Source organism: Astatotilapia calliptera, chromosome 23 (genome assembly GCF_964374335.1).
Source record: "Astatotilapia calliptera chromosome 23, fAstCal68.1, whole genome shotgun sequence".
Taxonomy (NCBI): Eukaryota; Metazoa; Chordata; class Actinopteri; order Cichliformes; family Cichlidae; genus Astatotilapia; species Astatotilapia calliptera.
The window spans coordinates 35,491,752-35,519,381 of record NC_137443.1 but is presented as its reverse complement, the minus strand read 5'-3'; the positions used below and the strand labels follow the sequence as shown (position 1 = coordinate 35,519,381).

The following is a 27,630-nucleotide window of genomic DNA, read 5'->3' as shown; positions in this document are numbered from 1 at the left end:
TAAGATTTGAAGATAATTTATCTGAACCCCAAATACTCACCTTTCAGTTGTACATCTATAAATGTCTTGACCACTTGTTCCATTTTTTCTCTATCAGCCTCTCTCAAAAGTATCAGGTAGATCTTCCAGGTCCATATCAATAAATATGTTTTATTTTCACCTTGGTTTAGCCCCTGCTAATGTACTATTCTAGGTTCTGAAAAAGACAAAGAAGACATGTTTAGGCTTGTAGCATACTGGCATAGACCCCGTGTAATGTCAACGAGTCATTTTTATTGTAGTTGTGTGTGTAAATGATATTTAAGAAAAAAAATGTAAGTATAAGAGACTTGGTGAAAACTGGCTAATTTGTAAGTGCTATTTTCCTGTTACTATCATTAGCTGTCAAAATGTTTCTATAAAATGAATGAGCCAAACAGTCATCTAACAATGATACTAGATGAATGGAAAAATGATGCTCAGTCAAAACGACGCTTAGCCAACATGAATGTATGTTAGAAAGGCTGAGTAATTACATGTTAGTCATTATTTAATTGATTTTGATTGCATAAATACATTAAGCTTGACTACGAGAATCAGGGTGGTGTAGTCATAATGGTCAAAGTGTTATATGGGACCAAAGTATAATTACTTCCCTCAACAGCTCACATTTAAGCTATTTAATGGAAAGAAAGGGACCACCAAATAATTTCCAGCAAAAGCAGAGTACATTAGCAATGATCAACATGATCATGAAGATAATGCTAGATGAATCAATTATTGAATTGAATATTATTATTGAATTGAATTGAATCGTTTAGGGTTTATGTGTGTGAAGTTTTTATGTTTACTGGTGAAGAACTAAGTAATACATTTAGCCAGAAAAATAACAAGCACTAGTCACAAGTTAACTAAACAATCCTGATAATAACTAAAGAAATTAAACTAGCTTAACTAAACTAAAAATTAAAAAAAAAAACAGAAGTACAATACAAGAGATTTTAGTTACATAAATATTTTATAAATGCTATAAATAGTGCTTAAAACAGAACAGCTTTACCCAGGTGTAGCTGATCTTGCAGCAATTTATAGCTATAGCTCAACTCTCAGCTATAATTCTCTTCTGTTAATCTATATATAGACCTTTATGATGGCATTAAAATCTTTTAATCATCTCACATAAATCCAGAACGTTACACTAACCTGATATTTTGCAGGAGAAGGAGCTAAACAGTCTGAGATTCATTAGGCTCTGGACAGTATTTTAATTACAGAGAGGACCAGTAAAATTTACTGAAAAATTACAGCAGAGGGGTGAAAAATTACTCCCATACACTGCAGACCGGATTAAATCTCTGACCGGGGCATGTAATATTAAAATCGACCTACTTCCACAGCAGAAATGAATCCTTTCCTAATGGGACAAGGCAATGTGTGATTTGATGTAGTTACTATATATCACATATTTAATAGTTTGCATCAAAGTCAGTAGAAAATGAACAATAAATGAGTTTGAGCAGCTTGCTTTTCTCTAAATGTAATTTAGGATTCATCCCCTTTCCATTCTTTGTTTTTTTGTGCTGTCCTTAATTAAAGTGAATAATGATATTATTATATCATTGCTATTTTTGGCAGTGAAAAGCATAAAAAATCTGCAAAGTCATTTAATATTGTTTTTACAGTCTTACAATAAGACAATTAGAGTTTTCGATTGTAAAAAAGACTGAAATGTGCTGCAAATTTAAGCCTATTTCAAGGAAGACCTTTAAATAAGTATAAAATTCACTATATTGAATTATTTGTCAAGATTGCTATTGCTGTTGAATTTTTACCCAGTGAATAACCAGGTTCTCACCACCCACACAAAAAGCAAGGCTAGCTGAGACTCACTCAGTACTCATATCACGACTCGTAGCGCCAATAGCAACTATTCTGTGATTCCCTTTTCTCCTTTCCAGTCCTGCCCTGGCCGAGCTTGCTATAAGCATCCACTGAGATGCTTCAGCACAGCCTTTCTATGCTGCATGTATTGTCTGTATTGTAATGAAAAGGGAGGCAGCAGAGAAGTCAACAAGACTTGGAACAGATTCTGTATTCAAAGAACTCCATGGTGTTGTGCTCTTCGTTTTAGTGCACACAGTAAAACACAGAATACAGAATAATGGAAGATTGGCACATCAATGTAAAGTGGGACTAGCTGTAGAAAGAAACTGTCTTAACATTTTATTGATTATGTGCTCAAGGTCACAATGTGAGATTTATCCATTAAATGAAACGGGTAGATGTGACAATCCCATTTCTGTGGATTTTACTTCTGACATATGAAGTAATAACAATGAAAAATCCAGTTCATTTTTATTTAGGTCATTCCTCCAGAGTCTACTTCAATATCACACTCTCCTGATCTGAGCCTGTCAGATTTTATTCTGTGGCTGTAGGCAATAGTGTCTCTAATATCAGCCAGTCAGCTCTAGCTTTAAACTCAAGCACTACCAGCCAATCAATAGCCAAAGCGATTTTCTGTTAAGGTCCCATCAAGCCAGAAAGCTAAAAGCGAAACACCCAAGTTACCCAAGTCATAATAAAAGTTACCCTATGCACTGGATCCTATACTATGAGCCTGCTATAGGGCATGTGCACTGCAAAACGCCAGATTCATCCGTTCACGGCATTGGGTAACTTTAGCTGGACTCCAACACCTGCGTCACAATGATTTCAGTCTACTATGTTGGCTGGTTTTTGACTTCCCTTATGTTTATAGATTAGGACTGAGATTTGCCCGTAAATGGGACTGTAGTCTTAGGCTTAGATTGTTAACTGACACACAACAGTGTGTAATACGTAATACTTCCAAGACCAGGAAAAAAACAGTAACCTGTGCTTAAAAAACATATATCAACTCTAAGGGATATGGTTGTTGTTGCTAAGATTCAAAATCAAAGAAAATCTTGATGTCCAAGAAGGTTTTTAGAAAATGCAAATTTTAAAACCCTTTTTTCCTCGTAAAAGATGTCAAATGAACAGTTCGTGATCGTGCCTGCTAAAAAGCCAAGTGCCCACATTAAAACTTGGACATAAAGTTTTAATAAGATGACAGTAACTGCATTTTAAACTATAGCTGATAATCTTTAGCTCTATACACACACTTGTAATACAGGGAGCACTGTTCATTTTTCTGGCCTGAAAGTTGGCTTGGCTGCCACCTTAGATGTTTAATATTTTTCTATCTGGAAGGTAGGCTGAGTTGTTCTTGATTAATAAGTATAAGACTCCTAAAGCTCCCCACCATAGCACCACCCAATCTGCCTAATCTGCCCCAACCCACCAGGTCCTGACTGAAAATGAATTGGAAACGAGAGAGTGTGCTTTACCACACAAACCATCACCGTAAATGCATGTGCCCTCTACGTGGGTATTCATAAAGATGCATCTTGGAAAGTGAATGACTTCTGGATTCACCATGTTTCTTAATAAATGTAGTTGCACAGTACTAAACCTGGCAGCTGTAATGGCCCACTCATCTGGCTACAGGATCACGGCCCAGCAATACAGCAGCTCCATCTCAGCGTGTGCCAGCGAGGGAGGAAAGGTGATGGACTTGGGAGTCTCGGTCCTTTTACAAAGCTATTTCAAACAGTTTGCAGTGTCTGCTTGACAACCCAGACACAGTTCATCTCCCACAGCAGCAGGGGTTTTAGGTTTCATTTCAATTTTCTCTACTTTTATTTTATGTGCACAGCATTCTGAGCAGCTCAGCGGGGGAAGTGAGAATCACCATTCAAGTATTTTGGGAAAAGAAAAGAAATTCTATCGCTTGTAGCGCAGGACAAAAACTTTTGGAACTGCAATAACTCAGCCGTCATTAAATACTCAATTTCCAGACTTTACTGGCTCCAGGGTAGATGGTCATTTTTCACACTTTATTCAGCAGCCTGAGTGTATGGGACAGATGTAAAGCCCTCCAACACTGGAATGACTAAATTCAATTAATAGGCTTTTTACTGTTAGGTAGGACCCAAAAAAATAAATCTGGGGAAACAATGGTATCAAGCTATTAAACTGAGGGGTTCTAGATAGGGTTGCAAAGGTTAATTTTCACTTTCTAGCACTTACATTTTGAATAGAAATACTAAAAGCTTCTTTAATTTAGCAGTCTTTGCTCTGCTTGATTCTAGGGGCAGGAATGTAGCCAGTAAAGAGCCTCAGTGTTATACATCTATTCTTGATTGCAGTAATTCCCTTAAGGAAACACAGTTCTGAGTGAAAATGCACGGTGGAAGGGAAATGAGGGGTGTCTGTCCAGTTGAGCACAAGTTTTTTGTGTTTACATAATGAGCGAGGTGGGAGTTGAGAGGAAAATTAGTCATACCCTGAAATCTTTACCCTTTCGCTCATGCCTGGCTCATCGGCACAAGTGTGTCTGCTAAGGATCTGCTACCATTGCATCATTGTGCCACAGATGCGAAAACTCATCTGTTGACACAGAAATTCATGAGAGTGTGAGGAGGAAATCGCTGACACAAAAGGAAATAGAATATCGATGAGACAAAAATGCAAGGAAACATTGTGTGCTTGACCTTATTTTATGTAAGGCAAAGGTCAGACTTCTAACTTTAAAACCACCTTTTTGTTCCACAACTGTGAATGCTTTTAATTCAACAAGCCCAGCAAATCTTCAATCTATTACAGTTTCCATGATTAGACTATCATCTTCATGTGGCCTATAGTCCCAAATAAAGGCAGGAGATAGGCCATAACAGATGGTAACTTTGCTCTTAATTAAGACTGTGTATTATGTGTGTTACCCGTTCATTAAATAATTTAACTCATATTGAAAACAAAAAAAATAAACAAAAGATGGCAGAAATTGTGCTTTTGTTTTTTGGAGTAGTTTTGGTATGCGTTTCCTGAACTTGAAATGTGTAGTTCTCAATGCAGGTTTGGCCAAAACTTGAATAGCTTAACCTCTTAATTTCCACCAGATCACCAGCAACACAACACAAGAAACAGACAAGAAACAAAGTCGCTGACATCTATCAGCCAGGACAGAGTTACAAAGACATTTCTAAGACTTTGCTACTCCAACAAACCATGTTGAGAGCCATTATCCACAAGTGGATCAAACATGAAACAATGGTAAACCTTCACAGGAGTGGCCAGCCTATCAAATAAATCCCAAGAGTGCATCAACAACTCAATCAAAACATCACAAAAGAACCTAGAACAACATGCAACAAACTGCAGGCCTCACTTGGCTCAGTTGAGGTCAGTGTTCATGATTCAACAATAAGAAAGAGACTGGGCAAAAACAGCCTCCATAGGAAAGTTCAAAGGCGAAAACCACTACTGATCGAAATGAAACCAAAGTGCCAAAAAAACATCTTGATAATCCAAAAGAATTTTAGGTGAAAAATTCGGTTGACTGTTGCTCCCCATTGCTTCCATCAGAGTATGAGTGAAACCAGTTTCACATAGGGCCTTGTAGGCTGGCAGAGACTTTTCCCCATCATTTGAAAACTGCATTTTTATATTTACTCAGGTTAACTTTGTGTAGTATTAAAAGTTGTTTGATGAGGTGAAACAAACATTTAAAGGTGAGAAATATGTAAAAAAAAAAAAAGAAAGAAAGAAAGAAAGAAGAAAGAAAAGAAAAGAAAAGAACAAGAAGTCAAAGAGGAGGCAAATACTTTTTCATTCAAATTCAAATTCAAATTTTATTTGTCACACACACACAACCATACACAGTATGACATGGGGGTGAAATGCTTGTAGCTGTACAATGCCCGACCATTAAATGACAGAAGAAAAGTTTTACAATATTTACAATTTACTACAAAAATTTACAAATTAACTTAGGAATTTACAGTAAAGAATGTGCAAATAGCAGAAGAGATTATAAAGATAAGGATTATAAATTATAGGAATTATAGGATTATAGGAAATGTGTGGTGGTGCGTGTGGTGAAGTGTGTGAGAGTCCAGTCTTATAGTGACGTGTTTGGGAGAGTCCAGTCCTACACCTGGTTCAGGGCCCGAATAGCCTGGGGGAAGAAGCTCCTCCTCATTCTCTCTGTTTTGGCCTTAAGGGAGCGGAAGCGCTTCCCAGACCTCAACAGTGAGAAGAGTCCATTGTTGGGATGGGAGAGGTCCATCATAATCTTCCTAGCTTTGGACTTGCACCGCTTGGTGTAGATGGACAGCAGGTCAGGGAGCTCTGATTGAATGATGCGTTCTGCCGAGCGCACCACCCTTTGCAGATCTCGTCTGTCCTGCTTGGTGCTGTTCCCAAACCAGGTGCAGATGTTTGTTTTTTTTGTTTTGTTTTGTTTTTTTGGCCTGTCCCGTTTGGCTCTTTTGCCATCAGAATTGTTGTCTAAAGGCAAAGAAAGATGCCCAATGGATTTACTTTACCAAACTGACCATCCCAGCCTTGCCGTAATGGTCCATTTGATTCACCTTTTATTGTTTATTTTATTTTCACTTACTGAATACGGGACAGACTTGACTGGGGGAAAGAAGGGGAGAAAGAAAGAGGGAAAGAGAAAAAGCTGAGAAGAGGGACGGGGGAGAAGGGCAAAAGACAAAAACCAACAGAACGGGCAGAGAAAAAAAAATGCATATATCAATCACCTGGATCACCTGCTGAGAAAGAAAAAAGAAAGCAAGCAGAAGAGAACAAGAGTAATAGAATAAACAACATCACAATGATATATGGGAATATGACAGTAAATACTAAATGTTAAACATTATTGTGCAGCACATAAGATCAGGTGCAGGAGTAGAAGTTCTTGAGCACCTTCAGTGGCAGATGGAAGTCTCTAAGTCTTCTGAGGAAGAAGAGACGCTGACGGGCTTTCTTAACCAGGGTGTTGATGTGACAGGACCATGACAGGTCCTGAGTGATGTGGACACCCAGGTATCGGAAACTGTCCACTCTCTCCACTGGCGTGCCACTGATGATGAGGGGTTTGTAATTCCTCGCCTGCTTTGTAGTGAAGTCCACGATCAGCTCCTTAGTCTTGCTGATGTTTAGGAGGAGGTTATTCTCCTGGCACCAGGTCTCCAGGTTCCTAATCTCCTCCAGGTAGGCCGTCTCGATGTTGTCGGAGATCAGGCCCACAACAGCAGTGTCGTCAGCAAACTTGACAATGGAGGTGGTGTCGGATGTGGCTACACAGTCATAAGTGTACAGTGAGTACAGCAGGGGGCTTAAAACACAGCCCTGAGGCACTCCAGTCCTGAGTGAGATGGAGGGGGAGACTTGTTTTCCTACCCTCACTGATTGGGGTCTGTCTGTGAGGAAGTTGAGGATCCACTGACACAGTGATGAGCTGAGTCCTAGATCCGTCAACTTGGTGAAAAGCTTAGAGGGAATTATTGTGTTGAATGCTGAACTGTAGTCCACGAACAGCATCCTAACATAATTCCCTCTGCCAGTGTCCAGGTGACTCAGGGATGTGTGGAGCAGGTGAGATATGGCATCGTCTGTGGAACGATTAGTCCGGTAAGCAAACTGAAGTGAGTCGATGGTGGGAGGAAGTGAAGAAGTGATGTGATCTCTCATGCCATTATACAGACAAACTAAGTGCTGTTGAGCTTTAGGAAGAACTGCATGGGAGCATGTTTGCGTAGGTTGATAACCCTTCTCCGTAAGCAAATGCCTACCGAAACTGACACAACTGCACAACTCATATTAACAAACTGCCACAAACATCAAGAATTAGCTGAGTAGACTGTTTCAAAGGCCACTATGACAAGAAAGAAACAAACTTTCAGCCGTAACACAAGAATTCACACACTAATTACAACACAATAATAATAATAATAATTAATAATAATAATAATAATAATACTCACACAAAAGGACAAAAATCAAGTCTGACCAGATTAAAGTGAAAAAACAGATCTGGTTGTTTCAGAGCTTAACTGAAAATGTGATGTTTGATAGTTAACAAACAACAACAGAATGTGTCTAAATTATCAAATGTAAGTGACGTAAAGTGTTTATTACCAAAAAGGGGGACATTACATATGTAGCACCTAAATAAACAGAATTATTTTGCAAGTCTTGATTGTGCCTTGGCTCATTTTGTGTATGTGTGTGCTGCTGGAGACATGTAACATGTTATCAAGAACAACAAAGCTTTAAGGGTAAATGAAGAGCAGCCAGGGAGGAACAAAGGAAGACAAATTGTAGAAAGAAAGTGGGAAGTCTTGAGAGCCTGCTGACCCTGATCCAAGTTAATTTGCCAAGTCATACACTGAGCTGATTAAAGTGACCTCTCTCAGCAGTGTGCTTCTCACAACTTCATAATTATTCTGTCTGAAATTGATCAGACACTCTATTACTAAATTAGAGGAAAACGGGGGAATGGAGATGTCCAAGTCCATTGTTTTCACTGAATCTCTTCTGCTTGAGTTCAGGCTCGCTGAACACAAGCTAATTGCTCTTTTTATTATTTTGCAGGGACACAAGGCGGGTAACAGTCTGTCCGGGCCTTTTTGTAAGATGATATAAGTGTAGGACTTGACTACTAAATAACAACCATTCAATCTTTCATCCTTGAATCTAAATCCAGACTCACTGATCCGCATCCTATTTTCATCTTTATGCCGTTCTGCTTTTCTTTATTGGTGCCCATGTGTTTATCATAGTCATTTAAAGGAATGTGACTGATTTTGAAGCTAGTTTAAGTCTATTATTATATTAGAAAATCCACATGCTATTGATTGTAGCCTGTAGTATATGGAGATGGCCACACAGTGGCGCCACTTTATAATTATTCACAAGAGCTCTGGGGTAACTACAGTATTGACTTGCTAATTAGTTGTATCAATTCTCATTGATTGCTTTTGGATTTAAATCCATAGCAGCCTGGTAGCAGAGCTTAAAAAGGTGTGAAATAAGAAAAGTGTCCTAAGGTGTTCAGTAAGATTAACTCAGTGCCCTGTACGTCAAAGGAAAGTCAATATGAGTGTGTGAAACTACTCCATCTGGCACTGCATCTCGCAGTTTGTCTTCAGCTTACCTTGATTTTAGAGGGAGACAGTAGTTTTCCATTAAAGACTTGGGAGTGTGGAAAAAAAAGAAAAGAAGTGATGTTGTGTTTCAAAGTAAAATTACTTTACTTTAAATTAAAAGCATCCCTGTCAGTTACTAGCAAGCACTTCGATAAATAAAGCCACACCATCCTTTATAAACAGTCACAATTTGCAGGCTGTATAACAGTTTGGCATCTAGCCGTAGTTGTTAATTGGAATTAAACTTGGAATTAAAGAGTACACAATCTCCCTGAGAAAGGAAGTGGAATTGAAGTGAACTTGTGCTGTACTTGAGTAAATGTACTCTATATTATATTATATGTTTTTGTTGTTATATTATAGTCAAATTTTGAAAATGTAATCATGTATAAAATGAATTTAGCTGTTACATAAACAGTGAGAAGTAGCACCAAAAAAGACAGCAGTAGAAAAAGGCTACCTAAGCAGTAAGGGTAAAAGGAAAAATCGATACGGCATAGCATCGTGATATTTTACATGGCAATGTTGTACAGGAACACCAAATATCAAGATTTTCTCAAATAAAATGTAAATACTGTGGGAATATTACAAACAAGAGAGGTCATCTGTACACACCACCACCCTGAGACCATGTCAGTGAAGTAGACTTACATTTAACTGCCTCAACTGAAAAACCATCGAACACTGGACACACTTACTCGACAACCCAAGCTCCTAACTCTGAGCAAGTTAACAGCTCAATCACACGAGTAAAAGCAGGGCGGCAAGATGCTTGCAACTACAAACTCTATCTTATTGCAACATTTACGGCAGGTTTTAGTGTTGGTACGCTCATTTTCTCATTTTCCAGCAAAAACAATAACTGAAGAGGGATAACTTTATCTTATTGGACAAAATCAATATTGACAAATTTTTAACTCTGAGGCCATAATTTACACTTGGAAAGGGGTGATAAATCCTAATATAGGTTAATTCAATATTCATCAACATAATGTTACACAAATGTACAAAACCACTACCTAGCAGTTATACTGTACTTCACAAGATGTGCTCAATTACCCAGCTTCTCTCATAATGCAATGTAATGTAACCGTTACATTTTTTCACTTTCACAAAGTACACAAACTGCATTAAGTAGAAAATACTAATACTGTGCTACCCATGTACCCTGTAAAGTTAGCTAAAAACAAATCGAATGGACTGACATTCTGTTTATTTGCAACCTATAAACACCCTCACATGGTAAGCATATGACACATTATTTTCAGGGGACTGCTCTGTAACGTGCTTCTTTTATTAAAAAAAATGTGTCAGCTATAAGAAACTGAAGACTTTACGGGCCCAAGCACACATATTTCCAAAGAGGTTAATCGGCTTGATCAGACTGGGTGTGAATGGCTACTCTCTGGCATTCAATGGTTGAGCACCGGATGCGATATATCCGCCGTCACAACAAGTGCTCTGCCGCCCCCCCCTTCAGGTTGACGCCACATACAGCGCAAATCCCGACCTCTCCGGAAAGAGAGAGAGAAAAAAAAATCACACTCACACGCGAGGAAAAAAAAAAGTACTTGCAAGACGTTCTGAACGTCGCGGATAAAACACACGGAGTGAAAACTACCTGTAAATGGGAGGTTTGTCGCCTGCTTCTCTTCTCTAGTTCCAGTCTTTTTCTTCTTTCCTTTTTTAAGTTTGCTAATAAACTTTATCGTGCGGCGGCTGTTTGAAGTTATCGCGTGCTTTAACGCCTCGTGCTGTTGCGCAAAAACATGGGATTTACATCTTAGCGCCGCTTCTCCCGAAGGAGCGCTCCGGCTGGAAGCTTTGTCAATGGATTTTACCGACGGTTTTCCCGACTGAAGTGTTGCCGCAGGGAATACTCGCCCCCTCAACTTGGATTTGTTTCACCTAAACGGGGGTCTAAAAGTGTCGCGAGCACGGTAAGTGTGACCTGTGTAGTTTTTATTCTTTCTTTTTTTTTTCTCTTTTTTTTAACAATACGCATGCTCTTGGTTGAAGCTTTGGACTAACAAACTTTGTTCCCCCTCACAGTTTTCTTAGCTGTGGTTTTGTCACTCCCGTCCTTTAGGGTTGCACTTGGCTCATACGTGCACTGTTATGATTTTAACATAGCTGCTGGCTTAGTTTTGAGCTCATTATCTTAGTCACCCTTCCCCTCTTAAGTTTATAAGGTCCCTCTTTCCCTCTTAACTTCTAAAATTAGCCACCGCCTTCCCTTTGACTAATGACTCATTTAGCTTAATTGTTCACCTGACCGCTGGTGTCTGGTTATTAGGAAGTAGCAGTGTCCAAGTTGGCACGTGTTTGCTCATACGTGCACCCACAGTTTGCACTGTTTCCGTCCGCTGCTGCGAGCTGTCCGCTTAGCTTTTCTTTCTTTTAAACGTGTTTTCCGTGCCGCACGCTTGCATGTTTGCATTATAAATCTCATGCACACAGTGGCAAGGCGCTTATCGGTTGCGTATCAGAATCCGCGCGAGTTATTGGGCTTTCTGGTTTTACTCAGCATTCAATTCTTTTAATGTCTTTTTTCTTTTCTTTTTGGCTGATGCTCTGTTTAGTTTTAGGAAGCTCGATCCTGTCACAGAGCTCCAGCTTCCCTCCCACTGTCACAGACTCCTGTGTGGAGGCGTCTGTTTTAACCAGGCTTATAAAACCAAAAGAACCCAAGATATTCCCAAAGATGTCCCACCATACACAAAGCCTCTGAGTGTACTCCCACTTAACATGGCCTCTTTCTTTGCTCCAAACTTCTTCTTCAAATCTTGTCACTCATCATCTTTTCAGCTGTCTAACAATGTAAAAATGTGCTCGAATGGGGAAGGTTGCTGCAGGCCATTTGCCACTTGCCACAGGAACAAACAAAAGCCGTTCCTGTATTGTAACTGAAAAGAGGGGTGGCCTTGGTCCCTCCACTTCTCGAAAAAGATTGCATTTAAAAGGTAATTAGCACGAGCACAAGAATCAAGACCTTTTTTTTTTTTCGTTTTCACCACCCTATCACTTTGGTGTGAGGCAGTGGTTTAAATGAGCCTGTGTACAGAGCACTTTTGTTAATACATTCAAAGGGAAACTATGGCTGATCTGGGGTGAGTATCCAGTAGTTGGGAAGTCGAAGCTGTTGTATTGGTTTGCTTCATCTTAAACTCTTATTAGACACTGGTGCTCTTTGCTTTGTTTTTGTTTGGTTTTTTTGTTTAATAGAAATGAAGTTGGTTTCCTCTCCTCTTACATGCATTCTTTCATGCGCTTCAACTCCTCGTTTGAGTTATCAGTTTGACCCACATCAGTCTTCAGTGTTTAAAAAGAAATGAACTTTGATCATCAGAGTATGCAACCTCTAACGATGGAAATGTTGACCCTGTGAGAGACGGGCGTAGAAAATGTGAAACATGTCATTTGACACGTAATTTACCTCTGATGTTTTTGCTGTGTCAGACGATATTTTGACTGTTGGCTGATCGTGTTGGTTATTGGAAGGTTAATAAAGTGAAAAATATTTTTTACTTTTCCTCAGCCAGTGGTGATGTCTTCTAACATCTTATGATAGAACGACAATTTCAGATCTGACAGTTGACTACCAAGCAACCGATTGGCTTTTCTGAGTATAAGGTAAACAACCGTCATAGCATTAATTGATGTATTGATGCTGCTATAATCTGGTTATTTTAACGTTTTGCCTTCTAAAATAAAGTTTAAAGGTAGAAATTGCACATCGCCATGCCCCGAAGCTCAATCTGACAGATTAGTGATGCACTTATAATAGGCCTAATTTTATCAGCCTTTTGACTGACATAAGCAACAAAGCTGCTGTGATGAATGATGACCTGAAATGTTTCTTCATGTCCAATAGAAGAGGATGGGAGGGAAATCTATATTTTAGTATAAATATATTTTTTAAGATCACGATTTACCTGGAAAAAGATTGCATTTAAAAGGTAATTACGCACCTACTATAATTAGTAGGTGCGTTACTAATTATAAAGCTTATAAGGGGTGTCCCAAAAGCAGTGTATTAATGATAACTGATACATTATAAAATGTACAATTTTATAATCTCATGAATAATTGTGTAATTTTCTATAGGAGTGTTTAGACCTTCTTGCCGCCTGCATTGGTACATTGAGTTTAACGAAGTTAACAAAGCTGTCGTTGAATTTGTCTGCGAGCTTTGTTTTTATTGGGGTTTTTTGGTGGGTGGGGGTTGTGTTTTTAAATAGATACCACAATATAGTGAATTTTTCCCATGCATATAGTACGCAAACTAAAATGGCCAACCAAAAGAGTCATCATTTGAGAAACTGAAGTTTCAGCCATTTTAAGCCTTGTTACATGCCAGATCGATGACAGGAAGCGTGAGCGCTGCAGCAAGGGTCTGTGGTAGGACTTGTACCAAGGGCAAGATTCTTCATGTTCAGCAGCATGACCTCACAGCATCAATTCATTACCAGCATTGCATAGCTGGTATTAACTTCACCTCGTGTGTCTCAGTCCCCATTGCAGTCTGGGCGTTTTTCACACGCATCCAAATGCCTGTTTGACAACTTGTTTAAAAGAATCATTTTAGATGAGTGTGTCGCAAAATAACAAATTGTGAGTCCTTGTAAGTCAGACCTTCAGGATAGTGTTGTTCTTTTGTTGTTTTAAGCAAATTTTCTCTCTTCAGATATGGTGAGTTATTGTCATACATGCGAGAAAACAGGAAGTTTTCACAAAATAGCAGCCGGAAAGCACCTAAATTCAAATATCAGAGGCATAAACGTAAGGTCTGGGAGTGGATTTAGATTCAGCTTTGAGCAAACAACCTTTGGTTATCCTGCCTTTTGAGAGCAGACAAAGACTCGCTTGTGATTCAAAGGAAGCCTTCATAAAATTGATTCTGCAGGCCCCAGCAGACAGCAGCTAGTGACTTAAAACATTACATCGACTGTGCGATCTAACAGATCTTTTCTGCCACACTGATGTGTTTGTTAGACCTAATTTCCATAGTGGTGCTCGTACTGACATCGGTTAGGATTTGCATGGCATAATTTGCATGACGTGCCACTCCATACGGATATAAACTGTGTGTTTCTTTGACAGGACTTCAGATGTGTCCCCTGCCAGCCACAGTGGCCCTTCAGTCACGAGATGTTTTCCAGAAGTCAGAACGACAGCGACGGGGGAGGAGGGCAGCGGGGGTCATCATTGAACCGGCCAGCGGGTACACTGAATGACGAAGGGAGCTCTGAACCACGGACTCGGCAGACTGATGACGGTCCTTCAAATCCCGGGTTGAACAAAGGACAGCTGCCCCATACTGAACCAGTGCTATCTCTGGATCAGATTAGGATAACTGGGAGTAGCAATGAGTACACAGAAGGGCCTACTGTTGCCCAAAAGTCTTCAGGTACTCAGGATACATCACAGGGCTTAGGAGGCAGTGGACAGCAGGAGACTCAAAAAGAGAGGCCTTATAATCTCCGCAACCTGCACGGAAACTCTTCCACGCCGGGTGCTATGCAGTCTTCCAGTGTAGACGACTCCCATAGCAGCATCAGGACCAGCGTGGGAAGCGTTTCTTCAGACCAGAGGCTTATCGGCAGCCCAGAGAACGGCGAACAGATAATCAGAACACAGCCCAAGCGTTCCGAACTGAACTCAGAGGAGCTGAAACCCCTGAATGAGGAGTCCAGGCCAGTAGTGGTGATGACGAGCAGCAGTGTCAATAGAAATCAAGGTAAACACTCGGTTAGGTGTGAGGACTGCGGCCGATGTCAGTGTTCAGATTGCCGTCGCCCACGGGTGCTCCCTTCCTGTTGGATGTGCGGCCGGCGGTGCGTGTGCTCAGCAGATAGTGCAGTGGAGTACGGGACATGCGTCTGCTGCATAAAAGGCCTTTTCTACCACTGCTCCAGCGACGACGAGGACACGTGCACGGACAAGCCATTCTCGTGCACGCAGTCCCACTGCTGCGTCCGCTGGGTCACCGTGTCGCTCCTCTCCTTGTTCTTGCCCTGTATCCTGTGCTACCTCCCGGTTAAAGGATGCGTGGCAGTGTGTCAGTGCTGCTATGACAGAGCCAAACGACCCGGCTGTCGGTGCAAGAACTCAAATTCAGTCCACTATGAGGATGTCCGGAAACCAACGTAGTGTGTGTGTTGAAATGGAGATGGATGGAATGGCTCTACGCTCACTCAACTCGATAGGCATGTAGTTGTGTAGATGAAAGGTTTTAATAGAGATCTAATAATGCTGTTGTGCTTAAGGTTTTGTATTTTTCATCTAGGTTATTACAATATCTGCTGAAAAATGGCCTTAATATGCTGCCTTTTTAAAGTGGGCTCAGAAAAATCTCTGTACTAAAGGCATGGGAGGTGCATTCACTCACCCTAGCATTAGGAGTTTCACTTGAAAGGTAAACCAAAAGAAGCGCTCGACATTTAAAGGTATGAAGACATATTCAACTACTGTCTTTTTTTCCTCCTTTTTTCTTAATGTCCTGAAAAATTTGTTCACTCAAGTGCCCTCGTTGTTTTATTGTTATGAGAGGCTAGCAGATAGTGTCTTCTCTCTTTTTGTTGTTTTAACATTTAATACAACTTGTATGCTAAGAACAGATTCCTGTTACTGACTGTAAAGTTTTAATTGCAAATGGTGTGCGTACGTCAGAAAACGAGTTGAACAGATGTTTTATTTTTGTACATAATACTTCAACTGGGAAAAGTTTTCTGCCATGCCAGAGGCACCTTGATGAATCCATACCTAAACTAATCAGCCACAACATTAAAACCACTGACAAGCGAAGCAATGATGTCATTGCAGTATAAGGTTTGCCCGGGAAACGTACCGCCCATTTAAACGTTGTTTACGCAAAGCCCCACCCGGGACAGGGGACAGTGTTCCCATCACACTTCATAAACTGCTCAGGAACGATTTGAAAGAACACGTTAAAATATCCCAAACTGATCAGAAACAAAGTCACCAACCCACAACCTATGACAGTGTCCCCACTGCCAGACACAACATTAATCAGTGTTTTTTAAGAAAAGGGAGACTGGTGGTTTTAATGTTTTTGGCTAATGGGTGTATATGAATCAGATAATTGACCTTTTGTTTGCTTGAAATTTTGTTTTACATTCACTGGAATGTTTCTTAATCACGTTTATGTAATTTACAAAAGAAAGATCTTATCCCTTCTACTTGTAAATTGTACAGTGACCTTATATGAAAATTCTATTTTCATATAACTTTAAATATAAAGTTAAAACTATATATTTATTTGAAGGTTTATTATTTTATAATGATAAAATATTTATTTTGAGAAGGCATCAATGTTTCGCCTCTTTGTGGGAGAAGGGGTCACTCTGTAGTCACTGCAAGATCAGAGATGACCCTGTACGAGTGTCAAAGCTGGATGAATATTTCACTATGGATTAGGAGACAAATATATTAACGTTTGACATTAAACAACCCTGAAGTCTGACGGTAGTTGTTCCTGTTTTTGTGTGTATTGTTCCTGTTTGTTGGTGTGTTTCTCACTGTCTGAATATGCTTCTCTTTACTGTGGCATAAGAGCAGCTCCGTTTCATCTAGATTTACACTTTCCTTCATATAATTTAAGGTGCACATTCTCAACATTTTTAACTGAGCCTCGGCACGAAATCCGAAGCAGGGCGGTCATTAACCGGTGCTTTGGAATTTTCCCCACAACGCAATCGCTTAAATTGTTTAGAGAGATCAAAACCGGAAATGGGAACACATTAACGTTCACCTCATTAGACAAAGCCTCCGGTAAAGCCCGTGTGTGCAGGAATGCGATCGTCGCCTCTTTTTCATCTTCTAAAGTCGAACGCTCCACCTGTGTTTTTGCAAATATGCATTCATGTAAGCCTGCTATTACGTTCTGGCCGGGCTTCAGGTTTGTTTCATGCAAGATCCACAGGAGCCTGCAGATACTCAGTCCCCTATTTTATTTTATTTTTCCTTTAATCAAAGGTTTGTTCAGGAATTCCTTGGTTTTGAGTGTCCCTGCAGGGGAAACATAAGCCTGAAACATAAAGCCCCTGACACTTGTTGACAGCATACGGACGTGTTTGCAGTGCGGTATGCATTCAGGGAAGTGATTGACATGCCGAGGCCCAACCTGCACTCACTTGTTTGTTATTCATCCAAAGCCTTTGACTGATTGGGGAAAGGGGGTGTTTTACATAATTATCAACTTTCACCTATTTTACAGCGGTGGCAGAGGAGATGGAAACATAACGGGTAGAATCCTATTAGAGACAGAAAAGAGAGTTGATCTCGTGTTTAGGCTTCATCTTTGCAGCCACAGGCCTCTACCCCTCCATTATCTCAGCTGTGAATGAAGGAGGGAAGGGTGGGTGAGGCAGAAGGAGTGGGTTGTTAGGAAGAGGGGACTGCAAAGGGTTAAAACCATCACTTTGAATGACAAAGACCTAACAGTTTACCCCTGTATTCAGCCCGGCATGCATTCATCCTGTTTTCAATAGTTGAAGGGAGGGGGGGTTATTTTGGCTCCCCAGCGCTCTTCTCTGCTACCTGCTCCTACTTTGTATTCCCATAGGGAGATGGCTTTCTTGTTGGGGGTAGGGGGAGAGCAGTTGGTTGGGTTCAATAAGGGAGGGGGGGTCAGTTAAAAAGAAGAGTATGTTTGTTAATGCTACTGAGAAGTATTATTTTCAGCTCAAATTCACCAGGTCTTTCTTTTTAATACATACTTTTTTTTTAAATCCCTTTTATTGCATGTTTGCTCTGCATTAGCAGAAGTCACGTTTAGATTAAAGGCATCTTCAGAAGATGTATCTCATTTGTCTCACTCAGTCATTTCTTTGGGTTTTTAAGGGTTTCACATTACTTGAGAGGGAAGGTAAGCCACTGATGCATGTGACCAGGAGGACGAAAAACAAAAAGAGTAAAAGTTGGTGCACAAAAGAATAAATGCAGGAGAAAGGGAAAGCTTGTCGCAGTGATTTGGCAGCGGAGAGGACTGAGGGGGGGTCGGAGGAAGAGAGAGGGGAAAAAAAAGGTCCCAGAACGGCTCTCTTTGTTGGTTTTAGCCGCAGTGGCCCCTGCGGTTCATGGCGGCTGTGGGGCAGAGCAGCCTATTCACCCTGCTCACCAAGGCAGAACGCAGCACAGGAAGACAGGAAGGAAGCGAGGCTATTCTTCATGGATGCATTGTCTGTCTGTCTGAAGGTCGGCCAGGCATAAGCAATCAAACACCACTGTGAGGGAACGAGAACGAGCAGAAGAGGAAATTGAGGGAGACGGGCACCACCCTGTGAAAACTGTCAAACATATTAAGATCACAAAGACATATGGCCCTGGCCCCGGAATTGTTGCAGGGCCATATGTAAATAATGATTACTTGCACTTTGCTATACTATTCTGCCCACCCCTGAAAACCTAAACAAATTACACAACACATTTTTATGTATTGTGCAATTTGTCGATTGGCACACAGATGCCAGATGGCAAATATAACACTAGTTAAAACTCATATATACAAAGTGATATTTAATTTCTCTTTTTTGAATTTGTCAGAAGGTTGAAAAAAGCACTCGACATTCAAAAAACAACATTTTTTGGCAATTATGTCATGCTTAAGGCTTTACAGGGCTTATGTAAGAGTAATGTAAGTGTAATTTGGCTGTCAAAAGCCTGTGAATTTTTCACCCTGGTGATTAGTATGTCTCCATTTGGATTTTTGTATTGATACACTTTTATGTAGCACACTATCTGCACTAATTTTAAAAAAAGATACAGGACAAGATATTGTTTCTCTGAAATCTAACACGGTTAGTTGCACTCCAGGAAATTACATTTTCATAGTTTAAAGAAAATGTTGTAGCTTGCATAAATGCTATCACTAATGAAAACTGAGGTTTCCTGCTCTCCACTTCCACTACAGTTTTAACGGGATCGGTTCTGAGAAAAGTTTAATGTTAATGACACACGTGCATTCGCTAGACACTATCAAGTACAGCTTGCTTGTATTGGATTTGACTATAACTTTATGTTGGGGGTCAGGGGAGAGCATTTGGTTTGGTTCAATGAGAGGGGGAAAGCTGTTAAAAAGAGGGGTTGTTAATCCTAGTGATAAGTTGTATTTTCAGTTTCAATTCACCAGGTCTCTACATGTTTAAATATATATATGTACATAGATATTTAAATGGGCTTCGTGATGTGTTTTTTTTTTGCTGGAAGCAATAATTCTTGAGTGCTGAGCTGGTACTAAGGAGGCCCAAAGTTTGCCAGGAAAGTATCCCCTACCATTACATCTCCACCAACATGAACATTCAATACAGGGCAGGCTTCATCTTTGTCAATGAAATAAATGCATTGAACTGCTGATTAGATACTCGTGTTAGCAAGCAGCTGAAGACCTGTACCTAACAAATTGTCCAGTAAGTGTAAATTACCCTTGTGTTTCCAACAAGTTTTAGCTCTTACCTTGTGTTAAGGTACAAAGTACTATCCTTAGAATAACATAAAGAACCACAGAAGTTGAGGCTTGACAGAAAATGTAATGTGTGCTTAAGTTTTAATTAAAATTGATCAAACTTAAAACTTGACAGTTTTTACAAATGCACATGAAGAGACTTCAGGGGCTCTGTAGATTTCACATTTTTCCATCACTTGAAATCTCTGTTTTTTTAAACATGGGATTATGTGGATCTGTTGGACTGGACAATGTATTTACATATTCTTTGTCCCAGCAGAAAAGTACAGTGAATTTCTTTTAAAATCCCTTGGATATATTTCTTCCTGTTTAAAAGGAGTTTTTCCTTCCCACTGTTACCAAAGCACTTGCTCAGAGGGGGGCATGATTGTTGGAGGTCTCTCTGTTCTCTTTGTGTTATTGTAGAGTCTTTACCTCATAATATAAAGGGCCTTGAGGCAACTGTTATTGTGGTTTAGCGCTATATAAATAAAAATCATTTGAATTAAAAAAAAAACACACACAACACAATGCTTTTAAATCCAAAACCATCCATTTTAGATTTAAAATAAAATGTTATCTGTTGTAATACGATGTATATACACCTATAATGTGCTCACTTTACTTTGGGAGGAAAATCAGTTGAATAAATTCAACTGGCGGTGTTAAAGAGAGGCTGTGAGGCTTCAACCCCACAGAATGTAGGTGTAAAAGAAGAAAAAAATCACCACACCTTTCTTTTCTCTACCAGTGAAAATGTTTTCTCAGAAGCTGAACTTTTCTTAATTGTTTTCCGATGTGGGCGGCAGAGGCACATCTAGAGCTCAGAGCTGAAGCGCATCCCCCCACCTGACTGTGGTTTTACTTTCCACTGAGTTTGTCCTCTTGCTACTGTCATACGTCACTTTGTGCAGTTCGAGGTACAGGAAGTAACTAGTGGCATTTTTGGTATGAATAGGGATTATGTGATGCCTTCGGAGGCCGCATCATCGCTCTCTCCTATGTTACTCATCACTGGTGTGAATATTTCCAAAATGATCTCCTATTGTACGAGAACTTTGGCCTGTTTTTTTGTTTGTTTGGTGTTGCATTCTCATATTCACTAACTAGGATACATGCGAAGCTTTACAAGGTGAATTACGGGGCGTGCCTGTGGTTAAAAAAACGAAATCTTATGTAACTCGTTTCCATCCCGGTGACAGCTGAACTACTGTTATGCCTTAAGGAGAGAGATTATAGAAGCCAGGAAGGCAAATAGAGAGAGCAAAGGAGACACTGGAGAATGCATCTGTCATAACAGTTTAGTGGGTGTGAAGGAGATGAAGGGCGTGTGAGTGTGCGTGTGTGTCTTTGTGCAGAAAAAGCTGCAGACAAGTCTTTGCATATGTTGGAAATGGTAAAAGCCGGACCTGCAGGCGTGCGTGTGTGCTAGAGTTCATGTATGCATGTGTATTCTTGCACACGTGTGTGTATCTGTCAGCATAATCAAGTCTTTCACCCAGATAATGAAGCCCCAACTGGAGGCCTAAGTCTAATAGCGGCACTTAACTTCAATCCACCACAGGAAGTTGGCTATACACACACACACACTCAGAGTTGGTCCGTTGCTGACAGCCAGTGGATATTTGTTGGCGACACCATGGCTGCAAGGTTCTTTGCAGCTTAGCGGCCAATTGTTGTTCACCTAGATACACACACGCACACACACACACACAAAGAGCTTAGAGCTTCAGTTGTTATCCTGAAAGGCAATCCTGATCCCTCTGCTACACAGTAGGACAGACACACATAAAAAGAGGAATTAGTGCGGTCTGACAGCTCACTATACCACATCACATTTAGTGTGTGGATGTGCGCAATGGTGGCAATTATGTGTGTGTTTTGGGAAGGTGCGTGGGCTTGTGGGTGCATGCGTGTAACCGCTAACAGACTTAGAATTATACAGTAACAGTTTACATTCTGTGAGGAGAATAGCAGACATTTAGTGCTCATACAGCTTTAGCCAAACACTGTTTGCACACAGAGAAGGAAATAAGTAGGTCAGCTGCATCAGTTGGACACCAAGTTGTTACCACTCTGATAGCAACTTTCTCCAAGAACTGAAGAAAAACTCGAGAGGAAAATAAATTGCGTCAAGTCTCTTAAAATGCTGTTTAAAAAAAGTTGTTTCCTCTGTATATCTTTAATGATGGACTGATATGATGAAATATCTTCAGTAACGAGAGCTGCTGCATCACAGCTGCTAATTCAGAACAAGCGAATCTGTGGAAACTGCCACAGTTTTTGAACTCTGTTTGTTCCATGTAGCCCGTATGGTTAAAACTAAAAACCAAATTGTTTTGAACTAAAATCATTTATAAAGCTGTCGTAGTATGAATTTGGTAATGCTGTAAAAGTACAAACAGACGTGGCAGAGTGAAAGAATTAATGAATGAAGCCAATTGTCATGCTTGAAAACTGCCGTCACTCAATGAAAACTCGAGTGACGTTCCCCTTCAAAGTCCAGGAACGCAGAAATAAACATAATTAACATTGTTAGTGAGTTCATTTTTGACTTTTATCAGTAGTTTTCCAGACTTTCTGAAGATCTTTTAAAGGTTTTCTCTATTTATATGTAGTCTAGTCCACTTAACACTAGCCTATTAAAGTATTAAAGTCACCTAACTTGAGGGAAGATACACAGAAAACAAAACAAAAGGCAGCCGACATCCCAAGAAGTACTCTGAATGTTTCACAAGATAAAGCCTCCTCTGTTTAGAGGAACACATTCCTTTATAGCCGTGACATATGGAGTCCTTTAGAGAGAGGGGTAGAGTACACCTTTGGAATGCTGATGGGGAAAAGAACAAAAATATAGCAAAACTTACTTCATGATCACATTTAAGTTCAATTGCTTGAAATAGCTTGAAGAAAGATGTCTGGTCCATTTGTCATAAGGTGCATTATGTGGTTTATTTAAGAAGTACTCTGAATGTCCTTCAGAAGCCTCGAGAATTATTCCTAAAGACTACGTAAAGAAATGTTCAAACTATTGAAGAAATACTGACTTTGAAGTTTGTTGGAACTGTAAATCTCAGTTTTTGCCTTTTCATATTTTACAGCAACTCATATTTTACTAGGAAAATGAGAACGAACGATAGTCGGGTCAAGACTTCTGTATAGTACTGTACATAGTTATCTAATCCAGATTTGAAACAACACAAATTAAAAACTGAACTAAAACAGTCCATCGCTAGAACATTGCTCTATACCAGTGTGACAAATCGTTGAGTAAGGTGTTTTATTATGCAAGCTTCAAGGGTTGGTTTTCTTCATACAGGAAGCAACATCATTGTTTACCGTAGAAGCCTGGCTCTCATGTGTAGGTTCCAGGCAAATATCTTATCATTGTATTGTGGCTTCTGCTTTCTCTGGTCACAATTTGAAAGAAAACTTCTCCTTTTTCAGGTGACATCATGTAACCTGAGCATTCACATGGAGACCAGGCCCTAGTTATTCAAATTACAGCACAAGGAAGGAAGGTGAGGGCATCTGCAAGTCAAATATGTAACTGTCATGGAAACATATATTTATATAAGTGCGTGCGTGCACACTACAGGACACAGGCACATGCATGCTATCGCTCTGAAATCTGCTCAACTGTGAACGAGATAGATGTAAGAGCTAACGTCCTTCCTCCTATCTGGAGCGGACCATCGTGACAGTGAAGAGTTCAAAGTAATTCTACGGTTATATTACTGTATATGCCTCCACTGTCATCCTTCTGATTTAAGCGAGAGATTGGGGAAAGCAGAGGGTGAAACCATGTGGAACAAAGCTGTGAAAGGAAAAGATATTATCAACCTGTGTGTCATTCAGCTCCATTAAAAACAGATTTTCCTTTCTTATGCCTCAAACTCAATGATGCGCTTAGGATGTCTTGGAGGTTAAAAGACTGTAACTAAAACAGGCCCCACTGCACTAAAAATGCGCTATTGTGTGAGAAATACACTGGAGGCTTATGGGCATGTGTTTGCACTTAATTGTACTTTACCTTCTAAACTGGAGAGTTGTGAATGCTACCTTAAAAAGCTTACATTGCTTGTTTTTTGGTATTTTCAGACCTAATCTAACTTAATTTTATGCTACATCTTTGTGGCGTAATAAAAAAGAGAGATTATGTCACTATGTACAGAAATTTTTTTTTGTCAAATGCTAGCATGCCAGATTTTGGGGAAACAATATATCATACCAGTCCAAAAAAACAAGTTTTAGCTGTAGGCCTAAAAGCTCTCTTGTGTCAGTGAAATGTTATCTCTACTTATCTGAGGTTTCTTGTTTTCTACGGTCATGCATCCAATGCATTGTTTGTCTACTTTTTATTAGTGTCACGTGTTAGCATCCTAGCATTGGCATTTAGCTCAAAGCGCTACTTGTGCATAGTAAGTTTAGCAGAACTTCTAATGAATAACATTTCATGGAAGCTCTTTACTGATTCCAAAAAAAAAAAACTGAAAATACAATTGGATAAATTGTTAATAGAGAAGATAATTTTAGGGTTAGTTATTTGTAGAGATAGTCATTTATTAAGGCCAGAATGATGCTAAACCAGGAGCTATTAATCATATATAGAAACAGTGTGTTAAATCAGCGTGTCTGATGCTACATAAGAACTGCAATCCGATTTCACTGTCTTAAAGTGTCCTGCGGCTTTATACTCTTTCTTTAGACAAGTCTGACTGACTCAGTATTTTCGAATCTTAACCACAGAATGCATGCATGTACATGCTGCAAAGGAAATGGGCTAGTGCTTAACATACAGGCAACCTCTGTCCTATTTTAAGCACTCTAGCTAACAGCACAGTGGATGTTTATCACATTTTACACTAATGTATTTTTTTATTTAAAAAAAAACACATCTAAGCTGATTGCTAAATTCTTAAAGTCTGAAGGAAACTTCCTCCTCCTCTAACACGCTCTGCGCTGGAGGAAATTGATCTCTTGTGTCTGTCAGGCAGCTATGAGAGCACTGCAAGCCACAGGGTCATGTTACCATTCACAGGTGCAGCACGCTGACAAGCTGATGATGACAGCCAATCCCGGCCAAACTTTGGGTTTTTATTGTGTGCACATGAAAACGTGTATATGTATGCGTGTTTCCCCGGCCTGCAGACAGAGATTTGTCAATGACTGTAGAGATTGTCGACATACCTGAGATTCCTTTAGATTCCCAACAACAAAACAGGAGGTATATAAGACAAAGAGAGAGGCTTTGTGCCAAAAGCATCCACTCTGCAGTGAGTGCAGGTGCAATATTTCACAAGATAAAGCCTCCTCTGTTTAGAGGAACACATTGCTTTATAGCCGTGACATATGGAGTCCTTTAGAGAGAGGGGTAGAGTACACCTTTGGAATGCTGATGGGGAAAAGAACAAAAATATAGCAAAACTTACTTCATGATCACATTTAAGTTCAATTGCTTGAAATAGCTCGAAGAAAGATGTCTGGTCCATTTGTCATAAGGTGCATTATGTGGTTTATTTAAGAAGCACTATCACAAATAATGTAAAGAATGTGTATAACGAGAAGATAGGATTCAGTTCAGTTCTCAAGCTGTAATGTGACATAATATGTGCTAATGCTGGCAATGTGACTGAGTTTCAAAGCTATGCAAATATTAAACCAAACTTTGTTTAAGTAATTTCAGTTCAGGCAGCTGCAAAAGCTGTTAGCCAGCTACAAGGCTGACATTGTTACTTAGGGGAACAAAAATGTCTGGTAGACAACACCTTTACCATTGCCATTGAAATTCCAGATAGAAAACTGAGCTTTCTAACACATGTTTAGCATTGCTAAAACGTATATTTTCATCTACACCACAATCTTTCCCAAAACCTAACACGTTTTGGTAGAACAAACAGCAGACCTCTTGGTTTTCATGTCTGCAATTGTTCCAGCACTTCCACGTGTTGGTGGTGTCCAGTATCCCCAGTATCCATAAACAAACAAGTTTGCCACTTTTTGCACATTTTAGAAAGCAGTGCTAATAGTTTTAAATTAGGCTAACTGGTGTATATAGGGGTGGACCATTTATATGGATACACCGTAATAACATGGGAATGGTTGGTGATATTAAAGTCCTGTTTGTGGCACATTAGTATATGTGAGGGGGCAAACTCCTCAAGATGGGTGGTGATCATGGTGGCTATTTAGAAGTCGGCCATCTTGGATACAACTTTTGTTTTTGCAATAAGAAGAGGGCCATGTGACACATCAAACTTATTGGTAATGTCACAAGAAAAACAATGGTGTGCTTGGTTTCAACGTAACTTTATTCTTTCATGAGTTATTTACAAGTTTCTCTTTGTTCACAGCCATCGACATGTCGAAGAGATTAACACATGAGGAGCAGATCGAAATTGTGTTGATATCTGGTGAATGCAGTAACCGGGTCATTGCAGCAGATTTCAATGCAAGACACCCTACGAGACCACCCATCTCCCATGCTACAGTTAGCAAACTGCTTGCTAAGTTTTGTGAAACTGGTTTAGTGTTGGATTTGCCAAAATGCGGACGCAAGAAAACTGTCACTAATGAAGAAACATCAGTGGCTGTCCTAGCTTCATTCAGCAAGAGCCCAAAGCGTAGCACTTGCCGCATGTCACTGGAGAGTGGCATTAGTCGAACATCCCTTCGGTTGATATTAGCTACTCACAAATGGCACCCTTACAAACTCCAGCTACTGCAGCATCTCAATGAGGATGACCCAGATCGGCGCACAGAATTTGCAGAATGGGCAAAACAAAAATTGGAACAGGACCCTCAGTTCACGCAGAAGATTTTGTTCAGTGATGAGGCTTCACTTTTATGTGAATGGTGAAGTTAACAAACAAAACCACCGCTATTGGTCTGACACTGACCCACATTGGATGGATCCCTCCAAGACTGTTGGAACAACAAAAGTGATGGTTTGGTGTGGTATATGGGGTACAACGATAGTGGGTCCATTCTTCATCAATGGAAACCTCAAGGCCACTGGATATTTGAAATTGCTACATGATGATGTGTTTCCCTCTTTATGCACTGAAGCTGGCACGTTCCCTGACTTTTTCCAGCAAGATGGTGCACCACCACATTATGGGTGCCAGGTCCGAGCATTCCTAGATGAACAGTTTCCTGGAAAGTGGATTGGTCGTCGTGGGCCAGTTGCCAAGGTCTCCCGATCTGACCCCCTTAGACTTTTATCTTTGGGGTCATCTGAAGGCAATTGTCTATGGTGTGAAGATACGAGATGTGCAGCACCTGAAACTACAGATACTGAATGCCTGTGCTGGCATTTCTCCTGTGGTGTTGCTATCAGTGTGAGAAGAGTGGGAGAAGAGGGTTGCATTGACAATCCAACACAATGGGCAGCACATTGAACACATTTTATAAGTGATCAGAAACGTGTAAATAACTCATGAAAGAATAAAGTTACGTTGAAACCAAGCACACCATTGTTTTTCTTGTGACATTACCAATAAGTTTGATGTGTCACATGGCCCTCTTCCTATTGAAAACAACAAAAGTTGTATCCAAGATGGCCGACTTCTAAATGGCCACCATGGTCGCCACCCATCTTGAGGAGTTTGCCCCCTCACATATACTAATGTGCCACAAACAGGACTTTAATATCACCAACCATTCCCATTTTATTATGGTGTATCCATATAAATGGCCCACTCTGTACTTTCCTTTAGCTATACTCAGCTTATCTTGCATTTTGTATGTTTGTCTGTTTCTGGCCTTTTTTTTTAACCTCTGCCAATGTGGTTATTTTTATGTTTTGAGACAGACATTTGGCATGGGATAGTCTTTGAGTGTAGTTGATTTCATTTTATGACTTTGTTATGTACATTACAGCAACACATTACAACAATTTTAAATGCATAACACTTTGAATAAATGTACAATAGACAGTCTTGCTGTGAGTCAATAGTCTTAACCCTGTGTCACTGTGCTGCCCTATGACAAATCTCCCTGAATATTCCCAGATATTTAAGGTAAAAAGGGATGGGTGTGCTCAACTATCCACTACTGTTGGGGCTTTTTGGAAAAGCAAATAACATGTGATCCACATAGTTCCAGAGGAGTGTATAGGAGGCATTTTCAGAAATGAATTTCAGACAGTTTTGGGATAAGTTTGGA

The 27,630-nt window shown here is 40.0% G+C and overlaps 2 protein-coding genes across 5 annotated transcripts in view; both read left to right on the top strand.

The window, feature by feature from the left end:
- LOC145424226 (uncharacterized) overlaps positions 1-27,630 on the top strand; it is a 474,743-nt gene that overhangs the window by 218,386 nt on the left and 228,727 nt on the right. The window lies entirely within an intron of this gene.
- On the top strand, positions 10,460-16,485 carry spry2 (sprouty RTK signaling antagonist 2). Of its 4 annotated transcripts, none has more exons than XM_026159910.2 (3): positions 10,460-10,939; positions 12,538-12,632; positions 14,103-16,485. In XM_026159910.2, exon 3 carries the CDS (start codon positions 14,151-14,153, stop codon positions 15,150-15,152), a length of 1,002 nt encoding a protein of 333 aa, XP_026015695.1. In that variant the 5' UTR covers positions 10,460-10,939; positions 12,538-12,632; positions 14,103-14,150; the 3' UTR covers positions 15,153-16,485. The 4 variants fall into 4 exon arrangements, with proteins under 4 accessions (XP_026015695.1, XP_026015693.1, XP_080153209.1 ...); XM_080297083.1 differs by lacking the exon at positions 10,460-10,939 and adding an exon at positions 11,910-12,109; XM_026159908.2 differs by lacking the exon at positions 12,538-12,632 and having other exon boundaries at positions 10,466-10,939.